The sequence below is a fragment of the Fukomys damarensis genome, unplaced genomic scaffold (genome assembly GCF_012274545.1).
Source record: "Fukomys damarensis isolate Sample0158 unplaced genomic scaffold, DMR_v1.0_HiC HiC_scaffold_1, whole genome shotgun sequence".
In the NCBI taxonomy this organism is placed as follows: Eukaryota; Metazoa; Chordata; class Mammalia; order Rodentia; family Bathyergidae; genus Fukomys; species Fukomys damarensis.
In genome coordinates this window covers 3,043,927-3,069,287 of record NW_022900913.1, presented here as the reverse complement: position 1 = coordinate 3,069,287, position 25,361 = coordinate 3,043,927, and the positions used below count along the sequence as shown (strand labels likewise).

The window sequence follows — 25,361 nt, the reverse complement described above, 5'->3', positions numbered from 1 at the left end:
TAACTTACAGTCACCTGAATATTAGAATTTCAGAAAGGAGGGCATTTGTACACAGTCCTCTAAAATCACACATCGAATGCTGACAGACAGATTCAAGGCTCTGAGTGGTCTCAGCCTCCTCTTAGAGATTGCCAGCAAGGAGGGACAGTGGTGGCCGGAAACACCTCCCAGGCAGACAGACTGCAGAGTCAAGTTCTTTTTTCTCTTTATTTCATTGTCTGAAACTGTGAAATGTCGCCTTCGATTGGAGCATAGTAAAACATAAAGAGCCATATCAGAAATCTTTCTTATTTATGAGACACACGTCCTCGATTAAGAATGGGCCGTCTCTCACACGCATGCAGTCTCCCAGTGTCATTCCCCAGCTGGCCGCCGGGGGCAGCAGGCCCTACCATGTTGAGGATGGTCAGCACGTAGGTGGTGATGTTCTCCTGGCCGTGGCTTCGCATCATGGTCCTGTCCACCACCACCAGTGTCTCCACGTTCAGCTCCTCGTTCCTGTGGGACTCTAGCAGAGAGCGCTTGGGTCGCAGACAGGGCTTATACTCGTCGGGCAGGACGAAGAGGTCCTGGGGGCGCTGTGGCATGTCTACAGCGAAGAAGAGCAGAGGGGTGCAAACCCATTGCACAAAACCCGCGCGGCGACTCTTTCTGTGCAGATCTGAACTTAATGTGGCAGTGTGGTCTCCGAGTACAAGAGACACCGCGTACACACCAGCCAGGGCAGAACAGTGGAGAGATACAAAGGACCTGGGGAGACGTTCACACACTTCCCCAAATTGCGATATTTCAAAAGTCATTCAGCATATATGTCATTGATTTCATTTATACTACTAGTTTTATTTCACTGACAAGGAAGTGTTGCATTATTATCTGTTGCTTTTCGGTAAGAATCTTTTTGGTTACGTCTTGTACTCTGAGTAACTACTGTGAAGACAAGGAGAGTGACTATTGTTATTCTCTTATTATTTCATTATGAAGCTTTGTTTTATGTTTCATAAAATAAAAAACGAATGCTCAATGAAAACATATAAGCATTAACTCACTGTGAAACTGAAGTTGGGCTACACAGAACGCCATATGTAAAGTTGCTGCAATATATGAGGTGTGATAAAAATACGGTGTGTTTAATATAAAGATGATGACAGCGGAAGACACCTTGCCATGAACCCCTCAAGCCCCCCTCCGCTCTCAGCACACCCATCCCATCCTCCTCGCCACTCTCTGCAGCCGCTCTGGAGTCCTCTTTCATGGGTGTCTGCAGTTGCACTGTCGTGGCTGCCTCAGTGTCCAGAGTGGATCGAAAACGTTTCCCTTCCATGCACATTTTGACTCTGGGGAAGAGTGAGAAGCCAGGGTGACAGATCAGTGAAGAGGGTGGAGGAGGACACAGGGTCACGCTTTTACTCCGCAGCCGCGTTCGCCAACGTTAATTTTTTATCATCCATTATAGACACTCGTGAAGCGGGACTTCCAGAAAGTGGCAAGAATGATAGGCCAAGTGCATTCAAAGTGAAATTTGAGGAGATTCGGGGCAAGGTGGCTCTTACTGCAATTATCTTTTCAATGTAAACATTCACTGCAGCTGTTGATCAGCCCTTGCAGGTGTATAGAAATCACCGCTGTACTTCTGTCCTGACTCAAAGCAGGAAGAGGAGACTCTCTGCTCTGGAGTCCTGGCATTTTAAGCAAACCCTAAAGACTGCAAGCGCCCCATCTGGGGGACAGGCTCCTCTGCAGCAGAGCCCCGAGGAAGGAGCGCAGTAACAATGACCAAGATGGCTCACACTGTTTTCCTATCTGGGGTTGGACTGTGCTGTACAGTTCGAAGCGGATTCTAAACTCCCTGTGGCAGCTCTGTTTCACTGCAGAGTTTAATTTCCTAGAAGGTGTCATACATAGCTATCTAATTTAATTAGAAAGCAAAACACACTCTGCCTTCTTTGAGTAATTTAAAAACACCTTAGACCTTCACAGTGTTTAAGTCAATACTATATGAAAACAATGAGACTTAACGGATCCCTCAGACAATGCCCTTCAGGAGATTTCAGGGAAGCCACACATCCAAGTGACACAAGCCACAGCTACTGGCTGTGAGCAGATGCTGCGGATTGAGCAGCACTCACACCCAGTTCACTTCATTTCTTTTTGTTACAATGCTAGGCCTCACTAATCCAAGAAATAGGGCAAATGTGTGCTTCAAAGTCCGAGGCCTTTTGAATACTGACAGGGCATCACAAATCGAGAATTGTACTCCTGACCTTCTGTGATGGCTCAACTTCAGACCCTAGGTGCGCTAACGACCTTGTGTCAGACACCTTCTGGCCATGGGCTGCGGTGCACGTGGAACACGGGTTTAGTGCTAAGATTCGGACCCCACACCAAGATATTCCATTACATCTAAAAATGTTTCAACACGCAGACAATTGGAAATCTGCACTACTTCTGATGGACAGCACTTCATAGAAAGAGACACAACCTGTGCCTCCAAAGCTAAATGGATCTCCAGAGAGCAGTAATCACATGACCCTGGGAACAAGAATCACACAGCCCACACTCGCCTGCCTTCACAGCTCTCATCATTCCACAGCGCTGATTGCCCCCTGGGCATTGTCTTCAGGACTCCTTCAGCCACCAGGCCACCTACGCACGGCCTGGTTGGGATGAGATCACTGAGGCAGAGAGAACAACACCACTGGGGTCCTGCTCTAGACAGTCTTGGAAGAGGGATACAGTCTGGCCTGGGTGGTCCTGAGCCCTTGGTCTCCATTTCCAAAGGCAGGAAATGTGCCCAGGACAAGCCGGATACAGCACAGGTCAGGATGCCCACAGCCCTGGGGTTGGGTGCAGGGACAGCGGCTCTGCGTGGTGCTGGTCTCGCCATTCAGGCTCACACAGTGAACTGCACAACCCATGTGATGCCCAAGCACCATCCCCAAACTCATGATGAGAGCGCCAGCCAAACCTGGGCCACCATTGCCGCATGGGGCTGTAACAGAGGACCCAAGTGTCACTCAGACTAGGCCTCCTCGCTATTACCCAACACAAATCAGTCTGACTTTACTTTCGTTATTTTTCTGTTTTGTTATTTTCTTTTTCAATACTGGCGATGGAACCCAGGGTCTTTGCCCTGAGTCATACCCTCACCCCTTTTTTACTTTAAGACAGCATCTTGCTAAGTCACTAAGTCGTCCAGGCTGGGCTTGAACTTGTGATAAGAGATGATTTGAACACGGAGGACAAACTCTCCTCCCCTACCAGGGAAGGATCTTTGTAAGTATGAACCCCACAGAGACAGAAGACCAGGATCTCACTTTCCACTCCCAGGGAACTCTGAAAGATGAAACAAGGGCCCACTACCTAGGTTCATTTGAATTTGAGTTTTGCAAGTTCTCCTGCAGGTAGCGCATGAATGTTGTACATAGGATAAAATGAATTCAGGCCCTGATAATTCAAGTGGTATTCTAGCCGTATTTTTGTTGGGAGGTCAAATAATTTCGGCTCATTCGCTTTATTCACCAAGATTCACTTAGTACCTGCCATATGCCTAGCTTTATTTTAGGGTGCTGGATATAGCAGTCATCAAAGCCAATGATACAAACAAAGGAGAGCCCAGGCTCATTGTACTACCAGCAGGGGAAGAGTCAGTCAGGCGAGCTTGAGGACACAGCTGAAGGAAGTGAGGGGACCTTAGAGCACTGTGGTTCCTGAAATAACAGATCACCCCCTAAATGGCCCTGAGAAAAGGACTTCTCTGCCACCTTGGTGATGAATTGCAGGTAGATGGCACCATGCTTAGTCTGTTCTTTGATGTGGTGGAGTAAAGCACATAGATATGGATATGGATAAATTGCTTCAACAGGAAAGCTATGCAGGCTTTAATAAATCTAAACCTCAAAAATATAGAATTACCGAGCAGAGAAGCCAGGGCTCTTTTGAAGATGTCTGGTGGATTCTATACTTCTGAGCAGAGTCATTTAATCTACTCAGGGAACAATTTTTATAAAAAGGGAAACCACTGGACTGGGGATTTAGCTCAATGGTGCTGCCTCCTGCACTCCTGAGTTTGATCCCTGGTATCAAAACAAAACAAAAGCAGGAAACCACCTACCATCACCTCTCCATCTTCCCAGGACAAGGGTTTGGGGGACTGGCAGACAGGGAACTCTCTGGAACCACTGCCCCAGTGTAGCAATGCTAATCAATCAATATTGCCTCACATGCTGACATATTTCTGCAGGGAATTAGGAATTTTCCATTGGCCTGGCATGGTGGCACACGCCTGTAATCCCAGTACGCTGGGAGGCTGAGGCTGGAGGACCACAACTTCAAGTTCAGCCTGGGCATCTTAGCAACTTAGTGAGAGCCTGTCTCCAAAATAAATACATAAATAAATAAAATTGGAAAAAAGTGCTGTGAGGTAGTTCAGGAGACGGCCCTGACTTAAAAAAAAAAAAAATGTAATGGCCAAATCTTTCAACACAAAAGGAACCACCCTTACATACATTTCTTGCGCCTTCCACAGAAATGCTGCTTCTGTGGGAGCTGGAGGTCAGAGCTGCTGCCTCGGGGCTGGCTGGGCAGCTCCCGCCGCCTGGAGACCAGCAGCACCTCGACGGCCCGCGGGGCCCAGGTTTCTGTGGATCTTTTGTACAGCAGGTGGGAGGGGGCGCCGCCTGGGGCAGAGCTGTTCAGCTTCCCTGCCAGGTGTGGTGGAAGTGGCTTCAGGAAGTAGTCGGCTTCCTCTGTCCTTATCACGCCTGACTGGAGAAACAGAGGAAGAGAGAACAGTTACACTTTCACAGGAGCCATGGCCAATTCCGCATGCATGACATTTTGTCACTGTGTTTTCCTGACAAACACCATGTTTCCTCTGAGAAGGGCATCTGGTAGAAAGGCTCGAAACCCTGTGAGCAGAACAGGCTGAGGGGTCACTGCCCTCTTACAGTTCCTTCATCCCCATCCTTCCAGGGAGACGGAGAAGAAGATGGCAAGTTCTTGACTCCAGAGAGAGAGGGGACCTCAGCACACCAAGGACGGTGACCTCAGCTGGATAGCAGCAGAGGTGCCAGGGAAAAGGGGCACAGACTTAGGTGTTAATATTGGGGGTGGGGGCCGCATAGAGAGATGGACACAGAGTCCCAAGACAGAACTTCACAAAGCTCTATGCAGGTGAATTTTAGAACATGAGTCACATGTGACACATTCTAAAAAAATGTGCAACTTAACAAATTAGTCCACAAGAAAGCAGAAGAAAATTCATTTAAGGGTCATGGAAATCTTTCTAAGCAAGGTATTAAAGGAATGCAAAAGAAATGGTTTTATAGAAATTCTCGAGTATAACAGACTGAGTAACAAAGAGACACAACTGAGAGACTACACTTTATATTTTTCCTTTCTGATAGACAAATATTTTCAAGGTTGGCCCCAGTGAGAATAAAAACAAGGGAATGTGGAAACTGAACACCAGCTCAGAAGGCCAGCACCTCTGTGACCCAAAATGTCCATCAACACTTGAAATGAACAATTCAAGTTGAGGGGTTAATCTTTTCTATGAGCACTTCTATATTGGTCCTAAAAAGGACCGTTCACCAGGATCAATGAGATTCATCCCATAGAAACCAGGACGGGCCCGCACATGCAAACCATATACTACAGTGCATCACATTCGCAGAACGAAGAACAAAACCTGCGTGATCACCTCCGCAGATGAAGAAAAGCCATTTAATAAAACTCAGCGTCCCCTCAGAGTGAAAACCCTGAAATGGGGTGTACGAGGAATGTGCCTCTCGGCCATAAACGTCACATACAACAAAATCCTGTGTAGCATCGCTTGCTACGGGGAGAGCTGGACGCTTTCTCTCAGGACCTGCAGCAGCACAACACAGAGATACACATTTTCACCACTTTTCTCATGGCTCTGGAAGTCCTAAGCACAGCAGTCAGCTGACACTAACGGATGTGCAACTTGCAAAGGAGGAAGTCCGATTATCACTGTGTGCAAATGACAGGATAAATAGAAAACCCCAGGGACTCAAAATATCAGAAGTGATAAGTGAGTTAGTAAAGTTGCAGGATGTAAAATTAATGTACAAAAATCAGTAGCATTGCTATATGCTAATCCCAAGTCATCTGAAATAGAAATCAAGAAGGCAATCCCATTTATAATATCTATAAAAACCACGTTGGTGAGGCAGAATATGTCTGCAATAGAATTATAAAATACACACGAGAGAAACTGAAGAGGACACCAAAAGAGTGGAAGGCATTCCCTCTTCACAGACTGGAAGAATCAAGATGTTCATTCTGCCCAAAGCTCATCCACAGACCCAACATTCTCCCTAAGAAAATACCAATGACGTCCTTAACAGATCGGAACACATCTCCACATTTCTATTGAGCACCCCTAAAAAATATCCTGAAAAACTAAAGCAGGAAGCATCATACTGACTTCAAGTATTTGAAGAACTCAATACATTTAACCTAATTTAAATATTAAAAAGTCATGTTGAAATATCACGATAACTCACTAATGCATATAATTTTTATGTATTCATCAAAATATGCATTAGAAAGCTGTTGTGATTAATACATCATGGTACTGGCATAAAAGCAGACTTGTAGCTCAGTGGAGCAGAACAGGCTGCCTAGAAGGAAACCCAAGATATATGCAGTTGCAAGACCTTCAACAAAGACCTTGTGCTGAGGAAAGGACAGTCTCGCCAGTAAATGGTGCTGAGAAAATGTGGATATTGATGTCAGAGAACGAAACTAGATTCCTGTCTTTCCACGTATACAAAATCAACTTGGAATAAACTGGAAATTTAAATGTAAGGTCTAAAACTATGAACCTACTAGAAGAAAATGCAAGGGAAAGGTTTCAAAATATTGGAATAGACAAAGATATTTTGGATAAGGCTCCAACAGCACAAGTAATAAATGTATTCTAAAAGTACACATATGTGATTATATCAAATTTAAAAGCTTCAGCCCAGCAAAGGAAACCACAGAGAGAAGAGCTTACCTACGCAATGGGAGAAAATATTTGCAAGCTATTGTCCTGATAAGAGTTAATATGCAGAACATAGAGGGAACTCAACTCCATGACAAAATGCTGAATAATCCAGATGAACAGGGGCAACCGATATCAATAAATGTCATTGCCCAGGAGAGGAAGCACAATGGTGAGCAGGTGGACAAAACAATGCTCGCCACCCTGGACCCTTGGGGCATGCAGGTGAGCACTACAGCGTGCAATCACTCGCTCTGGAAGGCACAAGAACCATCTGGCAGGCTTCCGAGACACGGGCTGGGGCACGTGGAGCAGGTAAAGCCAGGCAGTGTGGACGGGAGTGTAAATCAGGACAGCCATGTGGAAAAGGCGACCCTAACACAGTCAAAGTAAAATGATCACATGACCCAGGAACGTCTCTCTCACACACTTGTCCTCAAGAAATGAACTCAGTGTGTCAAAGAAACAATTAAGGCTCACTGCAGCCTCCTCACCACAGCCCAGAAGCAGAAACAGCATACGTGTCCATCCGCAGCTGCGTGAAGAAAGGAAGCGTGGTGTGGACGTACAGTGGACACCAGCTGGCCACGGCGAAATGCTGTCACCTGTGAGGACATGACTGGATCAGGAAGTCATTATATGAGTAAAACCAGCCAGTCAGGAAAAGACTTGTACAGCTGATCTCATTCACATGCCAAATACGAGGCAGCTGAGAGCAGAACAGTGCTCACCAGGGCTGGGAGAGGGTGGGAAGGGGGGATTGATCGACGCGGTCAGGCGGCACCAGTGACTTCCGATGTCCTACAGCATGGCAGGATGACACAAGACACTGACAGTGTCCTGCAGAAAGGTACAGAAGGACTTCAAATGTTTTTGCCGTGAGGAATCGTGAATGTTTAAGGAGACAGACGTGTGTACTCTGACTTGAACATGATGCAAAATATACCTGTGCTGAAACACCATGGACTCACTAGACTGTACAGTTTGATGTCAACTTAACAATGAAATAAAACATTGGTAAATATGTGTGAGCATGCTTTTCAGTATTTTTGTGGTAGCAAAACTACAAACAAAGGAGAAAACAAGCAGGAAAATGTTCACGTTTATGCATGATTTCGGGGCACATTTTCTGAAGTGCTTTTTTTTTTGCTTCTATTTAGTGTATTGGTACATTTTAGGTATACAGTACAGTTACATTCATCATTGGGATCTTGTACCTTTATGTGACAGGTCTTGGTTCTCATTTTTTCCCCTTGTCCCTGCCCTCCCTTCACCCCCTCCTTTCCTCCCCATTTACAAACACTTTATTTTCATTTTCTCATATTTTTTCCCTTATTACTTTTCCCCTACCCTTCCCACTTTCCCTACACCTTTAGCCCTTGCTTCCCATTTCACAATGTCAGTTACCTCATTAGGATCTTATGTACTATTACAGTTTATTCACACTAGAGAAACTATTCCGTATTTATACAGGTGTGACTTATTTATTTCACTTAAGAGTATATCCTCAATATGTGTCCATTTTCCTATGAATGACTCTAATTTCTCATTCTTTATGGCTGAGTAGTATTTTATTTATAGGACAACCACATCGTCTATATCCAATTTCCAACTGATGGGCAAATGGCTGTTTCCAAATTTTAGCTATTACAAACTGTGCTGCTATAAACATGGGTGTCCATATATCACTGTGGTATGATTCTTTTAATTATTTTGGAAAGATACCCAACAGAGGGATGGCTGGGTCAAATGGAACCTCTAGTCCCAGCTCTTTGAGGTATTTCCATATTGATTTTTACATACACGGGGAGGTTATACCCACTAAACATTAAACAGTCATATCCTAATGGCAATTGTAATGAAACATGCTTTTTGAGTTCCTGCAACTATAGCTGTCATTGTCGAGCAAAGCCTACTTTTTACTCACAGAAGTTCTGTGAGGTGTCATTTTGTCCCTCTTTTTAAGGATGAGGAACTAGAGATGCGGGCTGACTAAGTGGTGTTTCCAAGGACACTGCTAAGAAACACAGTGCACAGATTAAGGTTCAGAACCTGTAAATTAGGTGTCTACACTGCAGGTTTTCCAAGAGGTACTGAATTTTTACAAAAATATATATGAGTACACCGTGTGACCCTGAGTCTGTTCATTGGACTTTTCCACCTAAATAATTTTTCTTGCAAGATTGATGGAAATTGCTGTTGGTGGTTTTTTTTTTTTTTTTTAACAGAAAGTCAAGAAGGAGAGCTGCACAAGGGGATTTCACTTTGTTTGTATGTCTCTTGGCTCTATTCAAGTCTTAAAAGTTTGTATGCAACCACGCTTTCTAACAGAGTCAGCAGCATTACTGGATCGTGGAATTACAGATGGATTTTTAGAATCTTTATCGATGCTATTAAGTATTGCCACAATGTTATAACATATACCACCTAGAATGTTTCAGAATTGAGCTATCTGTATGACCAGCGTGCTAATTATTGTGTATTTGGTGCCCTGGCTGAGGTATCCGAAGGTTCTGGAAGATGCTGGTTGACCAGTGACTGCTCTGTGTCCTCCTCTGATCTCAGGAACCTGAGTGATTCTCCCCGGAGAGTTGGGGTGCCATGAGGACGGACGCTTTCTTCACTGAGCAGTGCTCACAAGTGATGTCCTGGCCTGGGCTGGGCTGGGCTGGGCTCCACTGGGCTGAGGACCTGTAAGCCAGGGGACAGCAGGCGCAAAACAGAATTTCCCAGGTCTTGGGAAAGGGCCAATCTAACCATGGGAGGACAGAGTGGGGTGGGACACACGTGGAAGTCATGAAGGGGAGCACAGGCTTATCAGGCCTGGGGTGGCTGAGCACAGGCCATCCTGTTCCTGCCCTGGAAGACGGCCGGTAGGGAAACCCGATGAACTATCAAGGACCCATCAGCACCAGGGGGCCGACCCCCCAGGGTGCACACACCACGGGCCCTGGGAAGGATAAACACCTGGCATTTGTCCTGGCAAAGGCTTGTCCCATACAGAGCTGCATATAAATGAGTTGGTGTCTGCGCTGTCATTAAGAACTCAAGCAGCTGAAGAAAGATATAGTGAAGTGTGCAGTGCTATCGGATCACGGCCAAGACTGGGGCTTAGAAATGGCTAAGGCCTGCTGGGCTTCACCCTTTTTGCAATTTAACTATCCCAGGAGTGCAAAAAGCAACTATCAAAGGCTCAAACTTGCATAATATTTAAATAGGGTTTCCACATTATTGGAAGTAGGCAGTATAAGTATTAAACTGAAACAAGACAAAGTCACATTTTGCTTAGAAAAACATTTTTCACAGGCAAACAATTCCTTGTCCTTCAGATCAACCCTCGGAAGACCATCAGCTCCTTAAGAACCCAGGACTCATTTCCTCAGCACCTCTGGACAAGCACCAGGGACAGATGTCACTCAGAACCACCTTTACTTCGCCCAGGGTGAAGCCACCTTCTGGATGTCCAGGCTGAGAGGGCCTGACACTCTGACAGGTGTCCCACTGCACCTGCAGAATTCTGAATTTTCCTGGGAAGAGCAGTTCAGCATTATACTTGTTTCATCACTAATTTATTCTGAATTATACTGTTTTATATTTAAACAATTTCCTATTTCATTAAACACATAGAATATAGTAACTAAGACTGATATTTTGGTAACAATCGATAAGCAAGGTGATAAAAAGTAAATAAAAGTTACTCCCTTTTCTTGTTACATTTTTCCCAGGTTACTGAAAGGAATCAGCAGCTCATGGAAGTTTAATGTTTTCTTCTTATTGAAGTGTTCCTTTACTGAATCTTGAGGACTTATTTGGAAACTCAGAGCTCAGGATGTCCGGGGTTGGATCATTAACCAGGCGTCAGTGCAGCCCCGGACCCCAGCTCTGAAAATCACTGTCCTCGGGAGACCCAGCAGCCCCTCTCCTTGTCCTCACCGGGAAGGGAAGCGTTTATGCCCCACAGAGCCAAGACCCACTGCTTTCGAAAGTGTCAGAGCCGGGAAGTGCTGCCGTGCTGTATTTCTTATTATTCACAGTTAGATGTGGTTGATTCTTTTTTAAATGAATAACTATGGAAAGCTGTGTCTACCTATCTACATACACAGTTTATTTAAGTCGTATGACTCAAACTATCACGGAAATGAAGAGGAAACGGAGCCCCGCCCAGCCCAAGCGTGTTTCTCCTGTAGCATGGGCGGCTCCTGTTGCCCTGACCCCAAGTTGTCTCTGTGTCCATTCCAGGGACAGCGATCAGCAGACACGGCGGAGAAGCGGTTGGGATCGATTCCAGCAGCAGACATGTCCATCCCTGGGTGATTTTGTGTCTGCTCGCTCCCTTTTCCTCTGAAAGCAGGACTGGGGAGGGAGGGCTATTCATCCTGGGCCCAGGCGACATCCCCGAAACACCAGACGATTTCAGCTTTCACGGAACTTTTGTCAAAGCCAAACTGCATTTTATTTCCTCATAACTTCAGGTGCAAACGTGAAGTGAGTCTGGCCCGAGACGAAGCCACCCCCTGCCGCACAGGCAGCACTCTGCCTTCGGTCTGTGTCATGATTATATGCGGTGCTTTGAAAATCAAAATTCAGCCTGAATCTCGGAAGCTAAATCAACCCAAAGCCCCCTTTTGCTCCACAGTACTGATCGGAGTGTTTTACTCCGCTCTCCAGGATACCTGGCAAAGACACTGGGCTTTCCCACCCCGTTGCCTGGAAAGACAGCGGGGCCGGGGCGTTGCCGTAGGGGTCGCCTATCATGCAAAAGCCACACAGACTAGGTTCTATCATTTCCGTGATTTGCTGACGCTGAACTTGGCTCCTGGTCGCATTCCAGACGCTCACCCGCAGACGGACAGACGAATGTTGTGATGCTGTCACAGTCACAGAGGTTCTGGCTAATGTCTGATCATCTTACTCACGCCATCGTAATCCACCAGAGAGGACTTGTCTTAGGTTTCTCAGGAACCCCAGCTCCTACCACAGCGACGCCAGGTCAGGGCCACAGCGCCTGAGCACAAGGTCCAGGTACATGGGAAAAAGGGAAGCTGAAGCAGACTAAACAAGAGAAGCAGCACTCCCAGGGAGGCGGCCGGACCACAGCAGCCCATGCCTCCAGCGAGCCCTCCTGGGGGTGTGGCTCAAAGTCCTTGTCCTGAGTGACTTCCATGGGGATCCGGTAGCCTGGCTAAACTGGACCGGTGCACCAACCAGCACAGCACAGGTGCCCTGTGTGGAATTCCTGGTGTCCACACTGCCCACAAACACCATACAGGGGCTCAATGGCTTCTCTGGGAGCTGCACGGGCTTGCATACCCAGGCAGCTACCCTTAAAATCAAGGAGTTCTCGATTAAGAAATACTTTTGTATTTCTCACTAATTAAGGCACTTGGACTTAAGTTTCCAAGATTTCTGGCCTTATTCCTGCTCTGGTCTTAGCAGTGACACACTTATGATGAGAGCTCAGAGGAAGATGGTATTCACGACACCCAGGAGGGACCCCGGCTGTAGAACCAGCCTAGAGTGAAAGGTGACCGTCCACTGGCTCTCCTGCCCTTGTCGCAGGGAGAGAGGGCCTTTTCCATGGCTCTGGGGTCAGAACTGGTTGTGCAGTGCATGGTCCTTTCGAGTCAGCAGCCTGGGCCCCAGAATAAGCCAGGTCTTCAGTGCATCTCAGGCACAATGAGGCTCTGCCTCCAGGTGGCCACCCCAGGGTGACTGCCAGATGCCTGGCACTTGCTGAAAGTCAGCGCAAAGTTTCCACTTAGGGCCAGCTCGAGCAGTCCACTGGCCTGCACAGGTATTCCACTTGCTTGCTCTAAGATATGGGAAAACTGAGTCAAGCGTTTCAGTTAATATTTGTGAGTTCATATTTTTCAATTTACTCAGAATATAGGCAAGAGGAAAAAGAATTACTGCCAGGCATGGTGGCACATGCCTATGATCCCAGCACTCAGGAGGCTGAGGCAGGAGGATCGCTGTGAGTTCAAGACCAGCCTGGGCTACATAGTGAGTTCCAGGTCAGTCAAAAAGAAAAAAAGAATTACTGAGTTCTTTTGTGGTCAAGAAGGCTCTAGAAGAAGTTCCACATCCATTCCCACTGTCTGACACTCTCAGACTTCCTGGGTGATAGCTATTCTAATGCATATCATGGAAATACAGTATTCCAGAGATTGGATAATTTTAATGAATAATTCTTAAATAAACTTTTTTTTTCCAATAATTTTAATACCCATTGCAAAATCTGAGTGTCTTCAAATCCCCAGTTTTTTAAAAAATCTGTTGTGGGCAGTTGATTAATTAAAAAGCATTCATTGTGTGTGCTATGAGGTAAACCCACATAAAATAGTATTTACTTTGTCTTGCCCACATCCTGTGTCAGGTAATGTGCTAGAAGTTTTGATCTGTTTATTATTCCTTCTCTAACAACACCCCTATGAGGTGAGGACTACTATTCTCATTTAAGGGAAATGGACGTTAAAGTCGGACGCGTGCCCCGTGACAGACTGGTGAGCTCAGCAGCTAGGTCTGTTTGGCCCCAGTGTCACGTCCCATGCCACGCTGTGCCCCCCACTATCCTTGGTGCCACCCCCACGGGCGCCATGATGGACACACAATGGAGGCTTGGGCCGTGGAGTTGGCAGGGGATGGGAACAGAAAGGACGAGTTGAGGGGCAAGAAGTGTCAGGTGACAAATCAGATGTAGAAGTCAAACGAAATGCAAAAACAAAGACAGATGGAGATTCTAGGAAAAGGAGCTGTTAAAGAAATTCTGCCCAGGAGACGTTTCAGGAGAAGGGATGGATTTCTGACCCCTGCCACCCTCACAGGAGGTGAGCAGCTGGCTGTGGTGAGGAGTGGAAACTGCTCAGGAGCTGAGGTGGAGGCACTGTGCAAAGAAATCATTGAGAAGATAACTTTATTTAAGAATGATCTATCATTACCACGAAGCCGCTAAAATCGTGTATTCTCATGATGTGCATTAGAATACATCTCACCCCAGGAGCCTGAGGGTGTCAGGTGCTGGGCATGAATGTGGAGGTTTTTCTAGAGGATTTCTGGCCCTCACTGGGCAGTTACATACCCGAGGGGCAAACTACACGAAGCCAGAGCAGGCAAACACATATATTCCCCCAAGACGGCTATTTCCTTCCACACTGGAATGAGAGACGTTGCCAGATGCAACAGAATAATTAGTAATCGCACAGCTTCTATGTACTAAGCCGATGCTAGATGCCAGGAGCTACATTTCCTAGATGTTAACACATAGTCCTTGCTGTAGACCCAGGAATAAGTTGCAGAAACTTGTGCCCACAGGGTGAAGTCATCTGCCCACATTCACAGCCAGGAAGTGACTAAATGCAAAACCAAATCCAAGCACATCTGGCCCTAATGCCATGGCTGTAAATGGGCTGCAAATAACAACCTCACAGGATGGGAGGAAGGGGCTCTGAATGGCTTTGAGAGGAACCTGGTGCCCAGAGTCGCATCGAACTTCCAGTGTCAGAAGCCAAGGTGGGACTGTGGGCCCAGGTCCTTCAAGCTCTGCAGCAAGATCTGAGTGGCTGGGTGTTGATTTCTGAGAGACATTACATTTTTTAGCTACCCTCTCTGCCTTTTTATAACATCTGTTCAAGTCCAAGATTTCTCTTGCCCTTAACCTTCATGTTTCATGAAATGCTGTTCAAGGGAACGCTTTTCAACGCGCCTATTTATTTAGTCACACCTTACTTAAGCATTCTTTCTTGGCTGTCAAATACCCTCTGGCCATCCTTCATAATATTTTCATAGGAGCTGTGATGGTTAAGTTCAACTGTCAGCTCAACTGGTTTGTGACCTACCTGGTAGGTTAGCAAATCACAGTTCTTGGGGTATGCAGGAAGGTTGTGGAGGTACAACCTTGGGGTGTACACCTGGCCCTTGGCCTCTTCTCCTATCTTCTGCTTCCCAGTTGCCACAAACCGAACACTTTTCCTGCACCCAGCCCTCTAGCCAAGATGCTCTTGTCTTGGATCCAGACAACCATGGATGGAACCCTGTGAAACTATGAGCCTCCCTCGAGTTGTGTATGTCCCTGTGTCCCAGTAATGGGAGACCTGACAGATACAAGAATAGAAGCCCTTCTCTCTTCTGAAGTTCTTCTAGGTCTGTAATCCAGGCTGTCAGTGTTCTCCTGAACACGAATTTCAAAGTGGACTAGCCAGGAAACAATTGGATTTGAGGGCTTAGGTAATATGACATGAGCTTTCATGATCTCCTCTAGAGTGAAACACCATGAACTCACTGGCTTTTTCACAGCCATGCCTTTATCCCTATGGAAGCAGGTCAGTCCTACTGAGATCAGTTCACTCCCTCTCCTGAATGTCCATTTACACATCCAGGAGATCACACTGGTTTGTCAGCAGTGCTGTGAGACCATTTCTCGCCCACTAAGCACGCGCTAACCAACGACTTGTAAATGGAAGGAAAGTGATACAGATCCAGTTTCAGCAGTGGAGAGGAGCTGCTGTCCAAGAGGAGGGCAGTTTCCCAGATGAGACCAACTCACCTGCAGAGTGAGAAACACAACCCAGGAGCCTAGAGTCAGGGAGCCAAAGGGTCTATAGGTCCTGGCCACAGCTCAGGGCCTGTCCAGGCTGAAGCCAAGGAGCAGCCTTGTTGTAAGGGGGAATCTTTCCCACCTGTCACATGTGATGAGGAGACCGGCCAGGAATGGGGTATGTGTGTATGTGTGTGTGTGTGTGTGTGTGTGTGTGTGTGTGTGTGTGTGTGTGGCACATAATCCCTGGAAACACAGCTGACCTCAAGGTAAGGCAGTGTGAGTGTGGTGGTTACTTCTGAGTAAACACCAAGTAGGGCAGGTGTCTCCTGATAGCTGACGCTCATGGTTTAGGTCTAAAATGCACTCCATATTCTGATGTGGGAGGAAGGGGACTGGGACACAGGCTGCCACAGCTGATTTGCTGTTACAGGTAGGGCTTGATGGGAGGTAGGTCATGGGGACATGACCTGGAAGGATGTACTCTTGTCCCCTACTTTCCCTGCTTTCTGGCCACCATGACAGGAACAGCCATCCATCTGCCACACTCCTTGGCTAGGCCATGTCTGCCTGGGAGGCAGCCAACCATGGCTGAAACTGTGAGCCAAAATAAACTTCTTGTCAGGTGGGTGCGTGACAGGTATTGTGTGGCAGCTATGGGAAAGTGACTAAGAAACCACACACACACACACACACACACACACACACACACACACACACACACATTTTGACCGTCCACAGAAGTCAGCGATGCAGCCTTTGCAGACACAAGCCTGGCTCTCACGCTGGCTCAGTGGGACCAAGCTAGGTCTCCAGGGTGTGAGCATGCCAGGTTGCACCGTCTACCCAGGCCCACGCCAGACCCAGCTGCTGCATGAGCAGACGCAGCAGGAAGAGGACAGCTCCTCATTCACAAAGCAGGTAAAAGGGAAGGAAGCTGCCATGTGGTTTATGAGAGCACCGCAAGGACGCTGAGAGAGAAACCCTGTGACTCAACAACAATCGGGAGCAGTGATGAGGGGATCGAACTGCTCAGCTCCATAGGCTGTGACGGCCAAGGCCAGGGACACAGGAGCCACAGTGGGGACCAGGGGTGCAGAGCTGGGATGCTGAGCAGTGAGCTCCAACCTGCTAATCCCACAGGCGTGAGGGAGCAAATGCGACAACCACCACGGCAAGCACAACTGCAGTGCACCTTGCTGATGGCGACTTCCCCATCAAAAAGAAAAGCAGCTTATAACAGGAAGCTGAGGATGAAGAGGAACAGGAGGGCCTCTGCATAACAAATGGTGCAGTGCACTCAGGTGAGCCTGGAGACTTTCAAAGCTCTGAATATTTTCCCCCAATGAAACTAAAGAAAATAAACACACTGTGCAGTACCGCAGGGAGTTTTAGCAAATGCAGTGAATGATCACCAGAAACCAGAAAGGGATTCGTGGAATAATAAATGCAGAACACATGAATAAGGAAATGGTCAAAAATGTGATAATTAAACTGAAAAAATCTAGTAACTCTAAGATCTGGTATTTAGACCAAAATGGACATACTTCGTGGAAATGTGATGAAGAAAAATAAGAAAAAGTCATAAAAAATAATATGGTGAGAGAAGGCCCAGATTTCCGATGAAAAACCAAACTTCTGCGGGAGATTAGATGCCATGGCAGAGCCCTCTGCTGTACCCTGGTGCCTGTGTCCCCTGCTAGGCTCGTCCTTATGACGTCTTTCTGGCCAACCCATTAAGGGCATTTAGTCTACCAGAAGGTAGCCGCGAGGCCTGTCTTATCCGAGAGGATGGCTACTGGCCACATTGGCTATGCACACTTGAATTTAATTAAAATTGAATAAAATGAAAATATTAGTCTTCCAGTTGATCGCCAGCCATACTGGATACTCACATTCAATGTTAAACAATATAAAGCCAAATGAAAGATCAGTTTTACTCCTTCAAAGTTTCAGTCACCACTTCGCCTTACTGGCTATCATAGTAAACTGAACAGAGATTTCTACATCGGCACCAAGTTCTGTCGGAGCAGGCTGCCCTAGAACAAATGCTAATGCACGAGTCTCAGAGAGGGTTAGGTCCAGTTTTCTAGGCAAGTGAGAGGCTCCTGAAACATTTAGCCAGAATTAAAAGAATATATTGCACAGTTAAGAGTATTTCATAAATCACACTCCTTGGCCTCTCCATAAAAATTTCCCGGCCAAGTACTTAGGGTGTGTAGTCTTATACTGATTATTTAGTAGTGCCATTCTTGGTCAACACAGAAAGGCAAAAACTTAGATTCCCAGATGATATACCTATATATTCAAGACACAAAGAGAAATATCTATGCCAGTGATTACCTGCTAAAAGCACTGGGAATGATTGCTGCTTCCAAAGATAGGTTTAACCAAAATATGATGTTTGCGACATGGAAATAGCTTTGCTCACAGTGCTGTGTAGTTTTTAAAGGTGAATTTAGATTCCCAATGTGAAGGAAATGCAGGCCTGTGAGTGAACCTGCTCATTCTGTCACTGGCCAGTGGGCTGTCACTGTGCATGATGATGACAGTCTGCTAAGCTCGCAAGACTTCAATGTACAAAACCGAGGCAACTTTTTGCTCACACTGAGCTCATTCCAGCAGGCGGGTGAGGGAAGACCACAAACACCACAGGCAAGAAAATGTAAATCACAAGGAGTTAAGCTAGACATGGCGGTGCGCGCCTGTAATCCCAGGACTCTGGCAGGCTGGAGCAGAGAATTGCAAGTTGAGCCCAGCACGGGCAGCTTGGTGACTTGGCAAGACATTATCTCAAAAAAAAAAAAAAATTAAAAAAGATTGAGAATGTATCTCAGTGCAAAGGCCCTGGATTCAATTCCCAGTACCACAACAAACAAACGAACACCACCATCAACAAAAGCCAAGGCAATCGTGTTATTTAAGAAAGGAACACATATCTGCAGGAAAACGGTTGCACCTTGAGATGATGTTAAGTGAAATAAATCAGCACACAAGCTTGCACACTGCATATTTTTTTAATATGAGAAAGTCAAACTTCAAGAAAATTAAAGAGCAAAGTAAAAGATAAATAGAAGGAAATGGGGGTGGGGCTTTTGCAGATGGGAAAGGGGCCAATAGATGGAGCAGGAGGTGGGGAGAGGAGGAGAGGGATGAGACAGGAATGAGAATGTGCAGTGTAGGCAGCGCCGCCCTGTGAGGAGCGCGCTCGCTGTGTGCGGCAGACAGGGACTAATCACATATTTAAAATTAATTAGAAAACAGAAAAAAGGAACGCCTCGCGCTGACAAAGGACACAGTGCGTGGAAAGGGGTTTTGGTTGATAGCGGGGAGCTGGGCTGGCTTCCCAGAGGGTTTGACCTGTGAGCTCAGCCCTGGTGAGAGGAAGAGGCCATAAGCAGCCAGGTGGAGGGAACGGGGACCCTGTAACTCTGTGTGCAGAAGTGTCCTCCAGCCCGCCGGGCAGAAGGGACAGGGCAGCTTGGGGGACCCTCGAGTCTGGGCCTCCCCCATCGCTGGCTCTGCCCACTCTCGCCGCCTTACAATTTTGTCTGTTTCCTGGAGGAAAAAGCATGAACCCCATGGCTCCTTACATACAAAGACATCCGTGAGCGGAGAGCCCCCTGGCTTCTTGGGGTGACTTCCGGGACTCTAGCCCCTCTGATCTGTGCCAGGCTCCTGCCACCCTGATGATGGGTCCAGGACACTCCAGCCATGCCGGCCACCACTGAGGGTCCAGTCTCTGTGGGCTGGGAGCTGTCGCTCTCCCCTGCCTTCGCCCTGGCATGAGGGCCAGACTGCCTTCGCTGTACCCTTCTCTTCTTCCAGGCCCAGTAGGACTTGCTGCCCTGTTGTTCTTCACTGTGGGGCCGACTTAGATCAGGTGCTGCCAGGCACACTGCTGTGCGGCAGCTCACGGCAGCTGCTGAGCTCAGAGCTGTGCTCGGGCCTTCACTCTGCCTGCTCTGGGGTGAGCTCTGCACATGAGCGTGTGTCTGTGCCTGTGCATCGGCCCATTTTGGATTCTGTGTTTGCAAACAGAAGATGATCTGCAGGCAGCACCTGTCCTGTGACAGAGAGATTTCCATACACAAGCTTCAGTGCGGGGAGCAAGTGACACTTTACAGCTGTCAGTCAAGATCGCAGGGCTGATTTTTGGACAAAAAGGGTGCGTGGACCCTGCAGGAGACAGGAAAGGAGCTTCACAGCCTCTCCACAGGAGGAGGAGGCCAAGGTGATGCTGCACAGTCATAGCGTGCAGGAAGGCCTCTGCCCACACATCCTAGTTCATCAGGCCACCTGGGCGCAGGGGCCAGGGGAAGCTGGGAACCACACGTGCTTCCCCTCAGGGGCCACAGGTACCCAGGGTGCTGTGATCCGGACTTACAGCCCCTGCTGACCTGGCATACACGGATCCATTCCGGGTGCAGCGGCCCCTTCCTTCCTGCCAGGCAGGCGGCTGCTCCCATCCAACTCTGCCATGAGCTCACTGAGTTCACACTTAGCTCATGGGTCAGCTGTGTGCTGCGTGTCATTGGCCACTGGAGGGTTTTCTTTCTCCATGGTTGTGGTGTCTGTGCCTCGCAAGGATGCTCTTTAAGGTCCAGGTGGCCCGATGTTTTTGTTGGTCACATTAATAATGACTGCATTCACTCACTGGTCACTGTGCTGCCCCTGCCTCTGTCTGTCCCAAGGACTGTATTCCATGTTCTGACTCAGAGTCCTTGGGACAGATGTGCACCTTCGGGATTAGCAGCTGTGTTCTTGTGGCTAAAGAGACTGAAACGAGGATGACCTGAATGCCCATGACTGGTAAGTGGACAGACATGGGTAGAGCCACAGGAGGACAACGCTGGGCAGCGGAGCAGAGAGTAAGCATTGTGAAGGACAGAAGCCAGGGCAAACCTGCAGGGGGCACCGTTCCAGGTCTATGAGGTGCCCGAGTGGATCTTAGTGGTGGGGAGCAATTGGGGTTCACAGGGCTCTGGGGAGCCAGGGACTGAGTTCGCATGGACCCTGGTCTGTGGAAGGCTCAGCCAGGTACGTTACTTTAAAAACTCCACTGTGCACTTAAAACATAAACTGAGGTTTCAGGAGTGCGATCGGGACCAGGTCAGAACAGACCCAGGACCTCTGCACTTCTAGGCAGACCACTTTCCCCACACCAGGGTGCTTCCTGGGAGCGCAGAGGTCTGTGATGCAGTCACTGGAGACGAACAGCCAAGAAGACAGTGCAACAAAAACACTCAGAAGCTGATGGTAGTGTCACACTCCTCCCCAAAGAGTATGACAAATGAGGACGTGGGGAGATGGCCACTGGCCCCCCATGGGTGGAGCACACTCAAGTCCTCCCTGCAGACTCTGGGAGGACACTGCAGGGCCATGCACAAGACCCTGCCTGGTGTCCTTTCCAGCAGCGTCACATGAAAAGGCAGGGAAGATGTGAGAGCAGATGCGGCATCTCTGTGTTGGCCCCAGCTGGGCAGCCCCAAGAGTGGGAGTGAAGTCGTCCCCCAGGTGCCCAGTTGCAGACACGGTGCAGGAACTGAAGGTGCCCTTGCTGACCACAGGACCGATGGCGCAGGCTGTGATATCCGCAGTCCATTGCTTGTTCATCCAAGACTCTCCCAACTTCCTGTCTCCATGGGCTTTGAGCATCTCTTCCCTCTCTGGGGTGCAGGATGAAGACATTCATGTTTAGGGGGATTCCCAATACCTCACGTGTCCTGAAGACCAAGGACCTATCCATCAGTGTTCCAAGTTGTCTGTCTGTCCAACCCTGTGGGCAGGAAGCTGGACGGGTGCTACCATTGTAGGAAAATATGTTTTTTTTGGGAAAATACAGTTTGGTGGGAAAATACCACCTGTGGAGGGCTCACTGGACACGATTCAAATTTAGGTGGGGTTCATGTAAACCGATGTTTCTTTCCTCTCCGGTGAGTTAACATCAGACATCTGTGCTTTCTGATGGTGAAGTGAAAACTATCACAAGCCATGCCAGTTACGTTCCCGACAAACGACTGGTAACACAGTGCAGCAGAGGCATTTGCAGTACATGGCCCTGGGGTAAACGTTTGTACCAACACTGCTTCTCCCAGGACTTTGGATCACAAATACAAAATCCAGACAGTAACTGTAAACATCTGTTACTATGGATACCAAAGCCAACCGTTCATAAATCTCAGACTACACGAGATAGATGACTACATTTGCTCTTAGACACGTTAGCATCCCTCGGGGATGGTAACTGTTACAGCTCATCCTATTTCTAGGCTGCTGAGCTCAAACTGTGGACCCTTCATATGTTGTGGCAACGCATATTCCAAATCGTCTTTTGGAGAATATCTTCCTAATGTGCTGTCAGCAAGAATTTGTTTCAAATAGTGTCATTTTCCCCCTTGAAATAAGACGTTGATAACACTATGTCCAAACTAGCCCGGGAGAATGTGGCCTGTCCCTCCACAGCACTTCCAAAATGTCACGGTCACTGCTAGAACCCCTGCCAAGACCCATCACTTCGATGACAACAAAAAGGAAAACCAAAACAAAACGAGAAAGAATGGCAAACGACAAGACCCAACAAATAGCAAAGAACAAAAAAAGCCAGGCCCGCGGGTCATCACCGTGGTTCCCTGGTCCTTCTCTGACCCATCAGGACGTGGTCCGCCGTGTACCACCAGTGATGGTCCCGACTCCAGAGCGCTCTGCAGAGAGTGCCTCCCCCTCCTTACGGCCAGCAAAACAGCCCTGGCAGAGGTAAAACAAGCATGTGGTCCGAAATTGGCCCCACGGCTTTTCTGAACCGTGTAAATCTATTTTTGCATCTACTGAATGCTGCTGCTTGTTTAGCCTCCTCTATTGGTTATAATCATTGCAGTTGTCTCCACCGCTGCAGGTCCCAAAGATAGCACTGTCCATGCTCAAGGAATATTTGGTGCTTTGAGTCTAGTCTTGGCCCGGTCAGTACCTTCTGCAGAGAACTCACAGTGACAAACATGGCTGAGTTCAGCCTTCATCGACTCGGTAGCTGGTGCTAGAATTTTCCTCGGAAAATTCTCAGTAGGTTATGTGAAACTTAGGACAGAAAAACTGCACCGTCAGCAGTGAAGGGTGGGATTCGAAAGCAGACATCAGAGGCCCGAAACAGTGGCTGTGCACTTGGGGTGTGCGTGGTCACCGCGCTTTAGACCCCTAGAACGACGTCTGCTGGGATCAGAGGCTGGGCTCTGAGCATGAGGAGAGCTCCTATTTAAACTAAAAAACTATAGCTGTATGGCACACTGCCACGAATCCTCTTCCTCGTGTCTGCCTTGCTTCGAACGCACTTATCCCACCATGCTTGCCACTTTCTGAAGCAGCTCTGGAGTCCTCTTTTGCGAGTATCTTCAGTTGCTCTACTGTGGCCGTTGCTATGTCCCGTACTGGTTCATATCACGATCATTTTGACTTTGGGGAAGAGCCAGACATTGCATGGTGCCAGACCTGTCCCTGTGAAGAAGGTGGATGAGGCACTCTGTAATGTTTTTTCTGACAAAAATTTCACAAGCATTTTGAGTGAACTCAGGACACTGAGGCAAGTATCATTCAGTGCTCACAGAAAGACATGTAAACAAAAATAAGGGTTTACAAGACTGGCTTACAGTATCTGCCCACAGGGTCAGGTGTGGAGAAGTATAGAGGGGCTCTCGGTATGCTGATGAGCTGAAGGATCCAGTCGAAGGCCTGGGCCTCACTGTAGAGTCCTGCGTGTGTCTCTATTGGGAGGCTGAAAGGTTTGTGCTGGGAGCCAGGAAATGATGTCCAAGGTGAAGCAAAAAGACTGGAGCTCCTCAGACCAAGCAGAAGCAGCCTTCCTTCTCTGTGTCCCTTTCATTCCACTTGGGCAGCAAGGCCGTCGCGTGGGGTCACTCACACCAGGCTGGGTATTCTGACTTCAGCAAGTCCCTTCAGCCACACCCAGAACTATGCCGATCCAAAGTAGTCAGGCGTTTCCTACTCAAATTGACACAATCAGATGACTGTCACGAGGCACCTGGGACAGACACTCACAAAGAGGACTCCCAGAGCTGGTTCAGAGAGCGGCAAGACCAACGAAGTGAGTGTGCTCCGAGCAAGGCTTACTGGGAATGTGCCTTTTAAAATCTAAGCTCTCACTGCCTGTAGCGACCGAACCCTGCGTGTCTGCTCTGCTGCAGGCCACCGCCAGAACGTCAGAGGGAGTGGACAGGCCCCGAGCTGCAGAGGTGACCGACTCTGAGGGAAAGCTATGCTCACTGCAGGGAGGAAAGAATGAAGCACAGCAGATGACTGGGGACAAGAGCTCAGTGTCCCTGGTCGGGTCATGGACCTGGGCTCACAGGGCTGCTCTGGGGGGAGTGGAGCCACCCGGGCTCTGATTACTCTAAAGACGACTCAGCGGAAGGTGAACCCTCAGGGAAGGTTCTGAAGCTGAACTTCACTCCTGGGCCGGTACAACGCCTGCTGGGTTACGGCTCTTTCTGTACCAAGCCGACAAAGGAAACGCCCCAGCATTAGTTCACTCGGCCACTCCCAGGTGAGACACGTGTGCCCCGGGGATGGTGGAGGCCCCTCAGGCAGGCCTGTGCCACCTCTCCCTGCCCCATCGGAAGGAGAGGAGTGCTCAGGGTGGCCTCCCACGCAGCATCCGCAGGGCTGTGCAGCTTCAGCAGGGCAAGAGCAGGCTGGATGGGATGTCGCCATAGGACTTGCGGTTCCTATGGGCTCCCTCAGTTACTTCTGGATTTTCTCCTGCTTTTATTATGTATTTTTCCACTCTTTTTTTAACTGGTTGTACAGATCAATGGGCTCATTTTGGCAGATCTGAACATGAGCATCACACAGTTTGGTCAGACACCCCAGAAGTCACTTGTCCCGTCCTCTCCGTAGGTTCACGTTTTGGGGAAGATTTCCGCCGCGTGGAATATCTTCACTCATATCCCATTCCTCAGAACCCACCCTTCCCCCTCACTGCCCTCCCTCTGACTCTCTTCCTCTTGTCTGGCTTTAATCTGCTGCTTCTGCTCCGCCTTCTTAGATTGCTCACATTGGGGAGAACGTGCAGTGTTTGCCTCCCTGAGTCTGGCTCATCTCGCTGAGTGTGAAGGGCTCGATCCACCCATTTTCTTGCAGATGACAGAACTGCATTCTTCCTGGTGGACGAAAAAGCCCCCAGTGGTGCATAGGCATCAGCTTTTCTTCACTCATCCACCTGTTGATGGGGATCTGGGCTGGTTCTGAGCTGTGGCTAATGTGGGTTATGTGGCAATAAGCTTTCAGATTTAGAAATACATTGGTCATTTTTCTGTCTCTTTAATCTACTCCTGGGAGCTGATAACAACAAAGGCTGCGAGAGTCTCAGACACCTTCCAAAGCCTCTCGAAATCCTGGCTTTCTGAGTGAGCGACAGAACTGCATCGCTGTCCACATGCTGCTGCAAAGTGATTGACGGCTCAGGTTTTGGGCTGAGGATTTGGCTCAGTGGTTCAGCCGCTTGTCTTGCAAGCACAAGGGCCCAAGTTCGATCCCTCGTGCCATAAAAAAAAAAAAAAAGTAAAAGCTCAGGTTTTGCATGTCTAAGTCCTTTTGCAGGGAAGACCCCGTCAGTCAGCGGCCAGCGTGCTGGAGCAGTGTCCCTGGGAGGTGGATCCTGGGTGGGAAGGGGCTCACTTGTCCTGGCTTCTTATGTTTGTGATTTGGAATTTGGGATTCCCCCCTTTTTAGCTGTCAGCTTCTGTCATGTGAGATAATATGTGTGTTTCTGTTTTCATAAGCTAGGAATAGAAACATTTCTAATAT

At 48.2% G+C, this 25,361-nt stretch overlaps 1 protein-coding gene across 1 annotated transcript in view; it reads right to left on the bottom strand.

Annotated features, from left to right (window-relative positions):
• Positions 1 to 25,361, bottom strand: part of Adamts16 (ADAM metallopeptidase with thrombospondin type 1 motif 16) — a 124,125-nt gene that overhangs the window by 77,985 nt on the left and 20,779 nt on the right. The window contains exons 5-6 of the mRNA XM_010606128.2: positions 4,506 to 4,764; positions 393 to 589 (exon numbers count right to left, since the gene is read on the bottom strand). Coding sequence (XP_010604430.1) covers positions 393 to 589; positions 4,506 to 4,764 — 456 coding nt within the window. The remainder of the gene's footprint in view (positions 1 to 392; positions 590 to 4,505; positions 4,765 to 25,361) is intronic.